This window comes from Solanum lycopersicum, mitochondrion, assembly GCF_036512215.1.
Source record: "Solanum lycopersicum bio-material TGRC:LA1421 mitochondrion, complete genome".
Classification (NCBI taxonomy): domain Eukaryota; kingdom Viridiplantae; phylum Streptophyta; class Magnoliopsida; order Solanales; family Solanaceae; genus Solanum; species Solanum lycopersicum.
The window spans coordinates 75001-91883 of record NC_035963.1 but is presented as its reverse complement, the minus strand read 5'-3'; the positions used below and the strand labels follow the sequence as shown (position 1 = coordinate 91883).

The window sequence follows — 16883 nt, the reverse complement described above, 5'->3', positions numbered from 1 at the left end:
ATATTACTATATTATTTCTTCCCTCTCTTCTTCTTCCTCCCTGACTTCATACTCGCTCTAACCCAACAAAAAGGGCAGAGTTCCATTTGGGGGGTGGGTCTAGGGCGAACGAAAGAGATGTGTAGCAGAGGGCAGGTGAGGCATTGTGTCGTCGAACAGAAAGAAATTTGCTCTTCCATTTCTTAGTAAGAGTGCTCCTATGTTAGCAGGACATTTCGTGCAAGAACTAGGTTTGAGTTAGTGCACTAACTAGGTTGTTTTTTCTCGCCTAATGGCTCTATCTCTGAGGTAACCCAGACAAGTGGGAGGCGGAGCACTTTCCCTATCATACGATTCTGCCAGACTATTCTATTTCATTCATTCTCCATTCCGTCTACTCCGGGAACCCATAATCTGACGATTCTTTCACATATGATCTTTTTCGTGAATTCGACATCAGTGATCGTAGACCATCCTTTCTTCTTTCCATTCCAAAAAGGAATAGTTGGCTGATAGGTGCCCAGCCCAGGCCGGGACATCATTCCTTTCTCCTCCTCTAGCTGCTGGTGAGGGGCAATCGACCGATCCCTGGAACCACATTTGTTGATACGTATATGGATAGATAGATAGATAGCGATTCTTCCTCTCGATGACGAGGGACGGAAAGAGAATCCGCTTTCATCGGAATATCCGATTCAAAGGCAAGAGACGAAGAGAGAATAAGTTCATTTCGGGTCACAGAAAGGATCGGATCGAAGGAGAAAGGTTAGGCACTTCCTAAAGTCATTTCAATAAGAGGTTGCTTCTTGCATCTTAGCTAATTCAACTATTTCATTGATCCAAGGATGAATTTCCCTTAGCCCTTAAGCTTGCTAGAAAGCCGAAAGCCTTTTAGTCAACAAGTACGGATTTTTAGACGGGCATCTTAGAATAAGAAAGGATTGTTCCTGATCCGGAATTTGCAACACAACATAAGTAGAAGCATGCTATGCTAGCATAGAATAGTTGTACCGAGTGAAAACTTCTTTTCTTAGGATGAACAGTATAAAGATCTTCTTCGTCGATAACAAGCCTTTCCTTTCTTCATAAAGGAAGAGAATCGGAAAGCTTTGATGCGAGGAAAGTCAGTCTATAAAGACAGACTAATTCTCTCTCTTCTGCCTATCGCTTTATCTAAGCTCCAGTTAACCCAATGCAAGACAGAGGTGCGAAGCAGACTGACTCTTCTCTTTCCAAAAGTGGAATGCTTCTTTTATGCCATTATCTTCCTGCCAAACCAACTAGTTCGATCCAACCCAGCGGACTTAGAGCAAGAAATGCGTACTTTCAGAATAAGCCTATCATCTTTCAATAGTTCCAACCTATTCTTTCTACCTCCATTCAGAGTTCTAAGGATTGACCAATTGAATAGCACTATTTCGAATGAAAACTACCCTTTAGGGGGAAGGTGAAGTGTAAGAGAAGCACTAAACCTTTGTTGACTGCTATCTGCACTTTTCTTGCTTCGAGTTTACCCTTGTCCCGAAAGGTGCCTCTTCCTGAATTTACAGCCAGTTCGATCTGGCAAGCCAAAGGGGCCGTATTCTATCATGAGATAGCGGTGTGCACTTTCTGTTATCACCCTCTTTCATTGCCATTTTTGAAGCAAATAGAAAAAATCTTCTATAACCATGAGAGGGTAGAATAGAAAAGTTGATAGCATATTAAGATTCTTCCTATTCTTTAGAAGATAAGGAGGCAATCCTTTCCCCAGAGCTTAACCTAGATTGGTCTGAAATGGGCCCCCGCTTACTGGATGACGTAAGTAAGGTTTAGAACAGCATGGCATCACTTCTAGTAGGAAAGTCAAATTTCTCTCGAGTTCTAAAAAGAAGAGAGTTCAATCGTGCAAGTTGGCTAATTCCCCGTCTTTTTAGTTTAAACCTGCCTTTCACTCATAGAAGTCTATTTTGAAACATCTATTTTGAGAATTCCCGGAAAAAGGTAGCAATCCTGGGTAGAGAAAAGCGATAGGAAGGAACCCATTCCAGCTCGACTGAAAGGAGATATCCACTTTCCTCGTGAATTGCCTTCTTCGAGGCATGATCAGGGGGCATAGGGCTTTTTTCTTCTTTTATTTGTGTTGATCTGAGCACCGCCCTAGCGAACTATTGGGTTGAGGGACCCAGCCCAGACAACTTTGGAGTAGAGTCACTTCCAATAGCTTCAGTAAAGCTCTAAAAATACGAGAAATCTCAATAGGTGGAAATTTCAGTGGTTGGTTCTTGAACCGATTCCATTTCTGGTTCCCCAAGACAACAATGAATGGACTCTTTCTGGGGAGGTTGAGGGAAGGATAAAGCAGCTAAGGCAGGATATCATTGTTGTAAGCCTCCTTCACTGCATTAGATTAGCGCCCTATTGATCGTGTCTTCGGAGGGTTGGAGAAGCGTTAAAGACTCCTTTAGGAAAGAACTCCTTGCCTTCTTTACGCCTTACATGCGGCAACAATCGCATAAATCAAAGTAGAGGTCACAAGATGACCTAAAGTCCAGAAAAAAACCACTCTCTCCCGGGAGTGCTTTCGAGAACACATGCACCGCATATTGCATCAACATCTTCTACAGATAGTTTACCAACAAAGGAGATTCCACCAAGAACTTCTATAGCTAAAAGAGCTAATTCAAGTCTACTTATTGCATTAGTCACGTCTATTTTGAAGTCTTATTTAACTCGTTCGATGTGAAGCCCTTCCACACCTGTATGAAGCATCTCCTCTCGAGATTGGTTCTTCCAAAGTTTCCGAATTCGCTTTAGAGATTGAGCAAGTGTCATCAGTCTAGGACGCGGCGTTCGGGTGATGTCTACCAGAATAACAACCCGTAGCCTAGTTGAGGTCAAACCCTCTTTGACAAGATTACAGACTCGAACACTCACGACTCGCCTTTCTGCTCTCTCTATTGACATCTCAGAGTGTCGACTCCTTGCAAGCAACCTCGACAGAAAAGACAACGGCGGACGTGCTCCGACAACCTCGCCCGAGCCTCCCTCCCTTCATTCAATGCTTGACAGCTTTCTTCATGCGGCGTGACACGTCTATCTTTGACACTCATCAATCAGCTAAAAGACGACGGTTGCGAAGCAAGGGGTGAGGTAGCGCTTGCCATGGGAAGAGAGCTCTCACCTTGACGGGAGGATTGGCAGGACGAAGATCCGGAACGGGTGCAGCTATCGAGTGCGTTTCGCCACTCCTTGTCACGGCTCAAAGGGGTTTTGAAGGTTGCTTGCAATGGTTTAGAACCTGAAGCCGCTGTGCGTGGGTCACTCTATCTTACGAGACCTTAACTGGTCTTCCCGCGCCTATGCCACTCGGAGTGTTGAGTGTTGTTATGTTAGCTGGTGTAACTGATTAAACCGGGCATAATGCATTCGCACTGGGAACAGGAACTTAGATTTAGGACTCAGAGTCTATGTCCCGCCGCCCTCGCCCCTATCTCTAAAGCCGCTAACTTCGGTACCCGGGGCATTTCCCTCACATGCTGAAGCAAGAAAGCCCCTGTCTTTTATGACATTTATAAAGAAAGTGATTTGGAATAACAACAGCCAAAACGACTTCCTTTCTTTAGAGTGATCCCCGTCAAGCGAAACCCCATTTCTGAGGTTGGATCCTGCTTGCCAGCTTCAGAATATCGACTCCTGTGGTCAGCTTCTGATTCCGCTTTTCTAAAAAGAAGTGACCAAGGCTACGCCCGGCAGGTCAAACATCTTGCTTTTCACCCTGAAAGATTCCTTCGAGAGGGCTATAGTTTCCTCGTTAGATCCCGGTATTGATTTAATAGGCAGACATTTCTATCTAACACTTTCCGGTATAAATCTTATGGTAGACTCCAGGCGGATATAGCACCATTCATCTTCATTATTTAGCAAGGTTGGACCGCAAATTCGATAAATGAAACTCTACTGACCCCAATCTGAGATCAATCTCGGTCCTTCTGACCCGGCCCTCCAGTCCAAAAGGGTTCAAATTCCCGCCTATGTCAGCTCGACCTGCTTGTTGGCTCTGATTAGGATCATCAGAACATCCTGAAAGATTCTCTTGAAAAGCTTGACTTGCAAGCGGAGAATGACGAGTCTCACCCACTTTTTGGGCCGGCTTCGTGATTTTATGCTTGGAAAATGCTCTTGTATCGCTGGGCCCCCTTTCTTTTATCAAAATCTAGCGTAACCAGAGAACAATCGAAAAGATTATGGCAATATATGAGAACGATTCATCACCATCTTCGCGTATTAAAACAAGAATGTCCCAATCAAGTCATCGAGTGACATAAAACAGCATATCCGGAATTGGGATCTCTCTCGCAATGGATGGTTGCTGTTCTCTTGAAGCTAGCCTTTATTCTTTTTGGAAGTCATGACAGACGGACCCGTTTTGAGTTCGCTTCCTGTTTGGCTTGACTTTTCCTTCCCTTCTTCCGATGGTTGCTCCTATAACTCGGGCTTGAAGCTTCTATTAGCGCTGAGGTGAGATATGAGATAGTATAGAAGGGGAGTGTTGAGTCCCATCCAGCGGTAATCCTTCGTCATTTCCAATTTCTTAGCCGATAGGCGAACCATTGAGTCTTGGTTCAGCTTCTTTTTAACTTCACTTAACGAGTCAATGATTGCTGTTGAGCCCATTTATTCGGGTCACCTCTTAGAAACGAAATCTGTCTGGCTCTCCTACCGGGTTCCAATACGTTCACTGAGATATCGCGTGGTTAAACTTCCCGAAAGCGTATGTTGACGGCTTCAGCCAATTCGATTCATTCTATTCCCAAAGGCGAATCCTAACCGAAGCAAATTTGCCCCGGTTCTCTCTTTAGTGTTCGCGTATCAAGCGCGCATTGACCAGTTTAGTTTCTGAGATTGGTATGCTCTATATTAGTAAAAGAAACCCTCGGGTCTTGTTTTGTCTTTACTGACGCCAAGCTACCTCGCCTTTTGTTGGTGAAGTGAATGAAATCGTTAGATTCCCGTTTGGGATCACTGCACTTCGAGCTAATGACATAGTAGTTAGAAACTAGTGGCAATAAAGAGTGACAGTTCCGGCGGCAAGTACTGTTTGAGTACTTATAGTGAAGTGGTAGAAGCGGTCATGTCTGCTACTTCTCGATTCTGTGGCAATCATCTTGGTCTTTTTCTGAGCCCTATAGATCAGAAGCCTTGGCTGCTACTGTTCTGTGTCTCATTCGTACCAAAACAGACGACGAAGCTACATCAATCAAGAATGACCGCAGCCTCTAAGTCAGCTTGCCTTTTGCCTCGTGGCTTGGATCGAAGGATAAGGTGCGGAGCGAAGGTAGTTCCCTAACTAGCTTGAGGGGAAAGATCATAGATAGATTATCTGGACTAGATCCTAGGAAGCAAGCCTTGGTTAGAGGTTTGCAAGTAGTCAAATCTGTAGTGTACAGAACAGAGTACATGGATCGAACTCTCCGGATTCAGTCTTGCTTCACTGGAGTGGAGCTCCACTATTCAACAAAGAGAAAGGAAGATGCGCTAATTCGGTTAGAGGACAGACAGATTCGATTCACAGCCTATACCGCTTTTGACCAAAAGAGAGATTAGATTGACTTCCTAGATCATGGAACCAGCTAGGACCGGAACGACTATCGACCAAGCTTAAGTTAGCTCCTTAAGTTCGTGCCTCTCCCCGAGATTCACTCACTTTCAGACAGACTCAGATTTCGATTCGCTGTCTAGGAAGGGAAAGGAAAGACGGAAAACCTGCGCTTACGCGCTTGCCATTCGTGTCGTGCTTTCGGTCCGGAGTTGCGGCGCTACTTCCCATTCTCGTTCTTGACTTTCAGCTCCATTCGAGTGAAGAAGAAGACTCCAAATCCCCTCCGGTGGTCATTTTGCTTGGATTGGGTGTTGAATCTCTATCCTTTGTCTAACCGGGTTTGTTGATACTTCGCTGTCTTGTTGACTATGAGTCTGTCTGTACGCAATGAATTGCTTTGTCTTCAGTGTACCCCGGTTTCGTCAGTCTCACTCGCTCGCTTGCTGGAAAGACTGGGACTAGATTGATAGAGCACAGGGCATCTGCTCGTTAGCAATCCGGTTCAAAGCCAGTAGCACGATAGGACGACTTCTCAGCCCATTCCATCCTTTCAGTCAAGCCAGACGCGAATGAAATAGCTGCTCCCATTCCGACAAGATCAGGAATTCTTTTATCTAGCCTGGAGCCAAGCTTGTGTAGCCGGTCTTTTGCAAGCCTATACTAGAGATGAATTACTACATTCAATCCTTTCAGATAGAACTTGGCTGGGAACTGAAGATTTGATGGGAAGGACACGAAGTGTCGTATTATTCATTCCACAGGACCTTGGTTGAAGGTTACGAAGTAAAGGGTCCTTGGATTATGAGCCTTTGATGGATCTTGGACCAACGTATGGAGCGAAGAAGCTCGCTCTTGCTTTCCGCATGCCAGCCCGGTCGACGAGAGCCGTCATATAACCGATTGTCCTGTCGGGTCTAATCAGCTGACCTTACCCCGCAAGGCCTGATATCGTACCCCTTTTGAACGGTTTCATTCTATTGTTGCTTGTGATTCGAAGAGTAGATCTGTGCTCAGCTGGATTCGTTGGACCATTTGGGAAGTTGGTCAGTCTGGTTCAAATCACGGATTTCTTGCAGAAAAAATCCTCGACAAGACTTCAAATGTGCGGATTTGCTGATCTATGAGTGACACCACTAAGGTACTCAGGTGGTCGGCAACTCGACTGTTTAACAGGATAGTACGAATCCGCTCTTTGACTTAGTTAAGGAAGAATTGGTTCTCTTTGCGTTTCACTGGGCACTAGAAACGTCAGGTCAATCTGAGAGTCTCGCTCTGAGTCTAGCTATCGCATAGGGGCTCGCTAGCAGAGCTATGCTGCTCTGAGTCTCGCATAGCTAACGCTACCATGACGCTACGCTGCGCCTGCACTGACGTGACTTGCAAACAACGCTGACGCTATATAGCCATATAGGCAAGGCTCGGGACCACCTCCCTTCGCTTCAGAGTCTTAGGCGCAGCTCTTCTAGTCAGAGAAGAGTCCAGTTGCGAACCTGTGCACTCCTATCCTATTGTTGCTTCTATCACGATAGGGAATCGTGTGATTCTTTCTATCCCCGTACTTTCTCGCTCTTATGGAGTTGTATTCCCTAGGGTATGCAGTTATCTTCCCTGGCCTGACAGTAGGCAAGGGAAAATCACTTGAGCTTTTTCGCCTTTGCTCCTTCTTTCCGGAGCGCACTAACGGAAAACCTGAGATAATTCTTAGCTGCTGTGGAAGTTAGCGTCTTAAAGAAAGTAAGTGCTTGCTGCTCCTGCTCTTATAGTTAGATAACGCACTAAAAGCATACCCTATCCCAGGGGCATGAGTACACTGCTTTCGCACTCGAACTCTCCTACTGTGTGCTGTGTGTGCTTTCAAGCAATAAGACTGCTTGCTAAACGAACCACTGCTGACGAAGGGCCCCATACCCGCACTAAGGGGTAACCTGAGATAAGGTATGGAAGCAGTCTGATTATTTCCACTTGAGTCGACTTAAGTCTTTCTCTCCTCGTACAGTCTTGGCTCTAGTAAAGAGAAAGAATCTCTCCCTACCCTACTGCGGGAAAAAGCACTTTCTATCCCACCGTGCTACAAAACAAACAAACTTATCTAAGCACTAAAAGCAAAGCAACAATAAGGAATGGAATGGGAGAAGCTATAGTGCAGATCACTTTTCACTTTCTCGTCAGTCCAGACCTTGTCCTTGGTTCTATCAGCTATGGAGTCTTCCTCTGGTTCTTCCCGTCTCTAGTACAGATCAAATCACAGGATCTCTGTATGTATGCGCTGAGGAGCTATATCTCCCGGACGAAAGACTTCTAAACCCTGATTTCCGGAATGGCAGCAATCGACTTATTTCTGTCTTACAGCTTTCTTGTAGTACTGCTCTCTTTTCAAGCGAATCCCTATTTCAACTGCATTCCCTATTGCAAAGAAATCAACCTCGGTTCTTTCTGTTGATAGGTTAGTTTGATGGAAGGTGTGAGCCTCTTCAGTTGCAGTGAAAGTTCCCGACTCTCTAGTGCTATCCCCCCCTTTCAGCCTGACATTACAAAGGTAGACTTCATCCACCGGACGCCCTGGCTTTCTTTTTTGTTTTCCAATCTTCTGTCCTTCATTCTTGCAGATGCAAATCATAGATGACCTAGTGGCATTTATGCCAGACCAGAGCATTCTTCTCAAGAAAAGAAAGCGGAGAGGGTGACTAAATTTCACTCTTTATCATCCCTTACTACTCCCCAATTCCCATCAAGTGTTGTCTTATTTCCCAAGCCACTGCTCAATCCTCCTTTTCTGATTGATTGAAAGTAGCAAGGAAAGACAAGCAAAAACTTTGTTGGCTCAAGAAGCAACTGAGGAGAGAGAAAGAGTAGTAAAGGAAATACAAGTAGCAGTCTCAGGTCAAAGGAATCAAGGAAGAAATTCTTCTGATATTGCGGTTACTCTTTCAGAATCTCATCCTGCGACCCCGTCCTCCCCTTTTGCTCATAAGTAAGCTCTTCTCCACGGCGTATTTTGACTCTTACCTTCGTTTCTTTCATTCGCTTTCTTGTTTTTGGCTCAAGCAGTAGGTCCTTCGACCCTCAAAGCAATACGGTATGCTCCTTCTATGCTGTCCAGAAAAGACAAATGCAATTCATTCAGCTCGAATATTGCCTTTTGTCCTCCTCCTTCACTCTACATCGTAGAGACAATAGGTTAAACTCCTTCATGTACTTTCTCATAGAAATTTAGGAAAAACCCTGTTTCAGATTCTTAAACTTATTTATGAATTCCGCTTCGACATCACCTGGTAGAAATTAATCCTTAAACTTCAGAACTTCTTGTTCTTCGTAGCGCTTCTCCTCCAGCTCCCTCTTCTGTCGTACATGTGCTCACCATAAACCTGCCTTTTTGTTTTCTTCAACTTCGTGGTAATGAAACGTACCCGCTCCGGGTCCGAAATCTCTTTTAGTTCGAAATACTGGTCCATCGCGATTAACCAGTCTAAGACCACGTCACGGAGGGGTCTCGGCTTCCATAAAAAAAAGTTAGTAACTTCTACGCTAGTCTTCACAATTACTCCACTTCCCTTCCTTGCTTCGAGGAGGTTATATAATAGTAACAGAAGGAGACAGGTATAGAATAGAAGTCCGCCCCAGTCACTAAACCTAGCTCACCAAGCCTTAGGAGTGCTCCGCCGTGGGCTTGTAGCGGCTGAATCTTGTTTCCGATAGAGCACCATTGATTGGTCTATTGGCAAAGGAAACCCGGGAATTAAAGATTTTGTTCTGTCCTCCGGACATTTATTATGCTGTCACTACTGCTTGTCAATTTGAATTGCATCAAAGCTCTCGTTCGAACTTCATATACGAGAATTCTAAACAAGAACTCGAGACTTGAAATGAATCCAAGTGGAGGTTCTTTCTCAGGGCGTAAGGAATAGCACGCAAAAGACAGCCTGGAAAGACAAAGACAGGATTTCAACATAAAAAGGGGTGGATGAGCGGTAATGGCTGGGGAAGGGGGCAAGTACATCCTTTTGTTCTCAGTTCGTGGGAATTGCTTCCATCACTAACCAGTTCAGCTCGGCTAGTGGGCTTTTGTGTTCGAACCTCGAATCCGGACCTGTTCGACAAGACCAGATCCATCAACAAACCTAGGTCCAATATTTGCGTCTACGAGCTAGCCATCAACAGACGGACATCCTTTTACCGCAGTCTTCCCCTATTGGGCATAGACTTTTCTCCGTTAGGCTCCTGTAAGGGCGGGTATGAGAAGGGTCCCCCTCTCCCTTGTCAAAGCTTAGTTATCCGTGAATGAGAACTCGTTTTGCTTGTTGGCTGGCTTATGATGGTTTCCTGTCCCAATTCAACATATTCCTTTTTTTGCTCCTGCTTGGTAGCAGGCTTGTGTGCGAGCTTGGTCCGGTTTCGATTCCTAAAGCCCACGGAGAAGGGTGTGGAGCCTCGCTTTCCATGCTGCTCCCCCTGCCAGTGTGTTGGCGTCGATGAAGGTTTAAAGCCTCTTTCCTTCAACACCGAAAAGCTAGTAATTTTATGTGTCTTCTTGAGCGAGTGAAGTGCTTCACGGATGTGGAGCACGAACGCATAAAACTTTTTTCTTTTCCTTTCCCTCCCTCGCTTACAGTTACTTCCAATTCCAACCAATTTCTAGTTAATGCACCCATAAGAACCCGACAATCCCCCGTATGGAGCCACCGTCGTTTCGTCTGGCATGTACTCTCGGGACCTCCGAGTACGACAAAGTGAAAGGAGACAAGACTCACCTCCCCCTACTTTGTCAATCACAGCCGTCTCGTCTATTCTATTCTCGAAAGCGTGTAGACAGAAGGCCCTTTTTTCGGACTGTCTTGTTTTCAGGCCTCCACGGCCGTCCGGGGTTCTCCATTCTCAGAAAGCTTCAACTTTCCCACGTGTGCGCAAGCTTGCGAATAGTTTCTGCGATCACTCTACGTAATTTATTAAACCGGTTTATGCTTGTAGCTACCCCCGGGGGGAATACGTGTAATAGCCCCGCGGGGAACCCCCGCCCGGAGGCGGGAATCTCTTTTAATTTGTCTCTGCGATTGGTCTTTCCTGCAGCTGGACCGCACCTTCGCTTCGCACCTCTGCTTTGTATGCAAAATATTGAATAAGGGTTTAATAAGGAGATCTCTTAATTACTTGATCAAGGAACAGTGCTTTCGAACATTACTTACGAGAATCTCAATCCTTCTGCCTCACCTTCTGAAAGGGTAGTAAGAAGGGGGGTTCGGGTGCGCTTCTTCTTCCTGCCGGTTCAGGAGCTTAGGCCCAAGCGGTAGTAGTTTCCTAGTTGGAGTTGGCACACGTAGGCCCGACACCAGAGGTTGGTTGGCGCATTCGGTAAAGCATTCCGCTAGCTGGCGCATAGCAAGCAAGAAAGCTCAAAGCAAAGCCAGCAGTAAGGTCCGGAGCAGGAGCATTAGGGTAGGCGATGGCCGCTGCATGGTGGAATTTAGCAAGTTGCCGGAAACCGGCACCACCTACCCGAGCAAGAGTTGTGCTCACCGGGTAAATCCGGAGAAGGGGAATTGAACTCTATGAGATCGAATCTCCTGTTGTTCCTCAGTAGCTCAGTGGTAGAGCGGTCGGCTGTTAACCGATTGGTCGTAGGTTCGAATCCTACTTGGGGAGATTTGATTGATTCCTAATTCTTTAATTCAGAATAAAGGGGCTCGCTTTGCCCGTTAAGAGTAGGTAACCCGTTCCCTGTCTTTGTTTCTATTGCATTCTATCTCATCGTATCACATTCTGTTCTGCGAGATTCGAAAATCACCATCAATACCTCGGTCTAGGTCCGAGATAATCCTTTGTTCCATAGCCCTGGGGCTATTTACAACTAGCCAATTAAGAAGTCTCAGATGTACTAGCACCGCATCTTTGATGCAGTCATCGATTCTCCCGAGAGGTCACAATTGCCGCGAGCAAAGATATTAATGACGAGGAAGGCTTTTTTGTTATGCTACTAATACTTGCTCTGCTTTCAAATGCCCTTTTTTGGTTTAGAACCCAGCCGTATAATCGAAATAGGATCGATTGGCCTGAACCCTACTTCTCTTTCACTGCTCGGGTTATCCTGAAGCTGCTAACCTGTCCCCTTCGACTGAACGACGGAATTCTTTCACCGCGCTCTACTTCCTTAGGGGGATGAGAAGGCCAGTCCTCTCTCCTTCGGGCCCTTCTTTTCGATAAGGGGAGGCTATTCTTGAAAAGAATAGGTATGTTCAACTAGTTATTTGAACTATTCAATAAGAATAGGGATTTTCAATGCTAGAAATGCCCCCTATCTTAACTGGATCACGACTCATAGAATCTATTCCTACTTGGAGGTTGAGCTAGACCACCTTTGGTCGAGAAGTCAACTAACTTATAGTGCTTTCCACACCCCGCCCCGTAGAGGGAAATTTACCGGTGAATGCGGTGCGGGCCACTGCTCTCCCTTTCACTCGAAACAAGAGTTCCGTGCCAAGCATAAAGATTGAATCAATAGGACCATATTATAATCCTCGAAATGCCATAACTCTCTTTCTGAATGTCTCGACTTTCTTTCTCAAACCACCGGACAGGGGTGCGGAAATAGCAACAATTCATGGTAGAGCGGAAATTGCTTCTGATTTGATTTCGCCTGAAACGAATCCCTCGCTTTGATAAGAAATATCTGAGTAAACAACCTTTGAGCTGAGGTAATATTCAATTTTGAGGGTTAGCTTTGCGTTCCTTGAGTATGTTTCTGCCCTAAACTAAGAAAGAGTATAGTGCTCGTTTTGATAAGAGTATTACATACTATCTGCTGGAATGTTTTCAACGTCCCCCTTATGCAACTACGGGAATTTCTTCTGGTTCGCTACTATCTTTTCCTACAGCTCACGGCTGACCTTGAACTGGCCAAAAAGCTTTCTATTTGAACGGAATTCCACAATTGCATAAGCTTCGGTCTCGATCGATTATACTTTTGGTTAATTGGGTAGGTGTCGATAGCAGCAGAACCTTTGCTTTGGTCCATACCACGAAACAAGCAAAGATCTAAGGCTTTCTTTGCTCTGCCTCTGGGCCCGAGAGCGAGGTCCAATGATCCTCTTTTCAATCTCTTACTTACTCTCTCGTGCGATTAACTCTCAAGCCATAGCGAACAAGTAAAGAAGGAATGACCGAACGAAGTCGCTAAAGGCAGGCATCCATCCTTCCATTTGATCAAAGGCATCCGAGCCGAAGTAATTCAATTCACTCGAAAGGAGAAGAGCGTCAAGCAGCCCCAACTCTAGCTCCAGAGGGCTCCGTAGAGCAGGAGAATGCTCAGGTCCGTCTACGTGTGATTCCTCGGTTCCTAAAACGTGAGGTGAGCTGCTGATTCTACTCTTGGAGTGACTCAACATAATGCTCCCAGAAATTGGAACCGGAAATAAGATAAAAGAATCAAAAAAAAGACCATAGTAGATCTATGATTAGCCCTCGGTCGGGATGGTCCTGTCGAAGAACTTGATTCATGCAGAGAAAGAAACTTAGGATAGGAGACTGATGGAAGCAGCAGGGCTGGGTCTGCGAGTGAAACCCCAAAACCTCAAATCCCCTAATGCCTATCAAATAAGAGTCCTACCGAGGATCCGGTGTCTAAGGTGTCTAGGATTTCTCCCAAAAGTAAGTAGGAGTGCTCTTCCTTTCAAGCCTTCTGCCTTACAGTCTATAGACCTTACCTCACTAATCTTTTATTTTCTCTCGGGATTTAGTTTGAGTTGCTGTCTCAGTAGTTGCATTCCCTCTAGTCCCCTTGAAAGAGGGAAGGGGCCTAAGCCTGTTTAGTTCCATCTCCTTGAGTTTCAATTGGAATGCTAGGGGTTGGAGTCCTAGGGTAAGTCCCAAAGTCCTAAGTTCTTCCTTTCAATCCAAGTCGAGGTAATAGTTTCTATGGTAGGGCTAACGAGATTTCTTTTGCTTAAGGCTAGGCGTATAGATAGGTTTCTGGATCTCGAGATTAGTTTCATTTCTCTGGCTAGGAATAATCAAAAAAACTAGGAATAGCTGATTCTAGATCAATATCAAAAAAAAGCAGGTTCTAGGGCAAGTGAATTTGAAAGCAGTCTCTTTTAAAGAGAGTTAGAAAAGCCAATCCAGTTGTTTCCTTGCAGCCAGTGGATGAGAGTGCCCTTACATATAGTTCCAGGCCAGTTCCTGTTTAAGTTGGAGTTTCCTATGCTTAAAGAGTTTCCATAACCAGGCCTAAGCGTGAACCTATCCAATTTCAGTGCCATATGAGTCAAGAGCTAGAGCAATAAAGTAGGGATTTTAGGAAAGCGGATTATCTTCTCGGGGAAGCGGTGCTCTTTCGCATAAGCCCTTTGTTAAGTAAGGTGATGGTGCTCTTTATCTGCTGCTTTCCCTCCTGGCAAGTGACTTAAAGAAAAGAAGTGAAGTAAGCTCCCCCCGATACAAGCGAGCTAAGGGGCTTGAAGTTATCCCAATACCAGAGAGACACTTCACAGAGTGTGATACTAATGGTTAGGGGGATGGTAGTAACCCAACTGCAAGCACATGAACTCGCTATACCAATAGTTCTCTGCCCGCAACCCCAGCTCCTACTTCGAATGATAGAACGATTCGAAAGGGGCATACGTACGGCTTTGACTAAACGACTAACTAAGGCTAACGGAATAACAGAATCGGAAGCAGACGTAATCGAAAGAAAGCTTGGGCCGAATGGAAGGGGCTTGCAACGATGGAAGGCTTACGGGATAGGGGCATACTCATATATAAAATTTCCTAACAAAATCAATTGGGGTGATAGACCCGCGAAGCAAAAGCTTTTTTCCTAGCATTGAACCTTACTTCAAAGACTGGAAAGCTTACAACACAGGTAATAGAGCGAAGCCTTAGGCTGATAAACTGATTGAAGGCAGACCAAGAGCATTACCTACGAGGATTTATTAGGATGGCTCAAAGACTTATTCGGTCTTTTCCTCAAAGGCGGATACGATTGAATTAGCTTTGGACTACGAGAGAGCTAGACAGCGGGGATGAAGGGTTTGCGAGGAAGAATCAATGGCCAATGGTTCTACAACTGCAACAGCACTTACTGAAAAGACTATTCTACGACCAGCCGCCTACTTAATTACACTTCCGGCATGGCATTAAGCAAGTTCCTTCTTCTGCGAATATGAGATAGACCGACAGCCGGTACGGGACTAAGGGACTGTGGGAATAGCGATAGACCGGATTCAAAGATATAGGCCAATCAAAACAAAAGGAAGATGGTGAAAGACCACCACAAAGAGACCCTCGCTCACGCCTTAGTCTTATTCGAAAACAAAAGCGGATGGACCTTCCTCAAGAAAAAAGCCAATCTGATTTCGGGGGGCATGTAGGCGGAGAAAGGCTGGGAAACTATAAGGTCTCGTAGGAAAAAGACAAAACGTAGGTAGGCTGCCACGCGGAGTGAGGGTAACTAGCCAATTCCCCAAGGTCTAGTAAACTAAGGTGGTAGTGCAGACAAGGTTAATTCACTCTGGGATTGGTAGTCCCGTCTGCTCTGACGTCGGAATAATCATTATAATACGATGATAGCACCTGATTAGCAAGAAATTCCCAGCTCTCCTCTTAGCAATGATCTGTCTAGGGCTACTTTCTAAACTGCGGATTCTGTAATAAGACCCTATTCATGGGCATTCTCCGACTTAGAATCGAATTCATACCCGGCAATCTACGATCTACCCAGCGCCTTAGTCTATGTTGAATAGGCATACCCGACTTCCAGCTAATTGTCAAATAAAGCTATCCGTGCTTAAATTCCTAGCTTGAAAGCATTCTTTGAAGCAAAAATTCCGGTAAATCAAGCCTGCGTAGAATACTTGACTTTTCCATGTGCAAGACCACAAAAAGTATTACCCCCTAAAGCTCAGCTCTGCGAAGGCCTTTCGGAGATTGACCTTTCTTTCTCTTCTTCCCGGTCTGATCGGTCGAGCTCTCGTAATCGATCGCTCATATGTCCATTTCGTTCTGGCTAGCGAAGTCGGGATATTCTACGTTTAATGATAAATAGTAAAGTTATGAACTCAAGCTAGCAAAAAACAAGACTGAGGTCGATAGGGGCATTACTGGTAATTGCTAAGGTGCTTTCTGAAGTCTTAACCATTGGCTAGCGCTCATCTCCAGCTCTGTTTCCAACCTTTCATTTCATATATCATTCCCGTATGCAATACCTCTTATTTAATCTTGCTATACGTCCAAGCCTTCTCCCATCGGTAGTTGGAAGCAGAACTGAAACTGGATATAACTGAAGGAAAGGCTATATAGGTACGATAGGAGGGTACGGTTAAGCAGGTAAGCGAAGGCTCTCTCTCTCGCTCTGTGGTCTTGTGTAAAGCCTTTCCGCCTATCTATTCTTTTTTTTTTTTCTCTTTATTCAAAGTAAGCAGATCGAAAGCACGAAAAGGAATGTCTTAGCGTGCCCTTACTCTAATTCGAAATACGTCTCTTTCTTTCTATTCAAATTCCTCTCCCTTCATTCCTCGATCCGCTTGTAAATTCTTGGTGTAATACCCACTCGTAAATGATTGGTGTAAGAATTTCTCACTAATCAGGTGTGATCAGTCTCATCCGTGTAAGAATTAGGAATTCCTCTTCCAACTCGTCCCAGAATGGGCGTTATGGCAAAGAACAAGAAGAAAACTAAAGGAGAAATTTGTCCAATAGTAACAAAGGGTGCCTCCACAGGTTGACATCCGATCCAACCTAGTAGTAAGCAATCCGCCAAAAGCAACCAAAATATTCCTTGGTGAATCGGGCGAAAACTTGAACTACGTACATACATACTTTTAAAAAAGGGTAAAGCCAACAGACATATAAAAACTGGTGCTATTGCGGCTACACCTCCCGATTTGTCAGGTATACTACGAAGAATGGCATGGATCGGTAGGAAATACCATTCTGGCACAATATGAGGCGGGGTGGACATCGGATTAGCAGGTATATAATTGTCGGGATGCCCCAAAACATTAGGAGCATAAAAAATCCAAATGGAAAAAAAGATAGCAAAAGCTACCCAACCTACTAGATCCTTTACATAAAAATAAGGGTAAGAAGCAATTTTATCCATCTCTGAATGTACACCCAATGGATTATTGGATCCATATTGATGCAATGCGGCCAGATGAAGAAGACTGGCGCCTACTAAAATAAAGGGGAGTAAATGATGAAGACTAAAAAAACGATTTAAGGTGGCATTGTCCACGGAGAACCCACCCCAAAGCCAAGTCACTATGGTATCTCCTACTACAGGTATGGCGCTAGCTAAGCTTGTGATTACTGTAGCTCCCCAAAAGCTCATCTG

General features: G+C 45.0%; 1 protein-coding gene and 1 non-coding gene across 2 annotated transcripts in view; one reads left to right on the top strand and one right to left on the bottom strand.

Moving 5' to 3' along the window:
- The first annotated feature begins 11125 nt into the window (after positions 1-11125).
- trnN(GTT) lies at positions 11126-11197 on the top strand. The gene has a single exon. It is a non-coding gene; the product is annotated as a tRNA-Asn (tRNA).
- A 4933-nt stretch (positions 11198-16130) lies between these two features.
- The window catches only part of cob (apocytochrome b), a 1182-nt gene continuing 429 nt past the window's right edge, over positions 16131-16883 (bottom strand). The window contains exon 1 of the mRNA in view: positions 16131-16883. This exon is cut by the window's right edge and continues 429 nt beyond it. Coding sequence (YP_009430453.1) covers positions 16131-16883 — 753 coding nt within the window.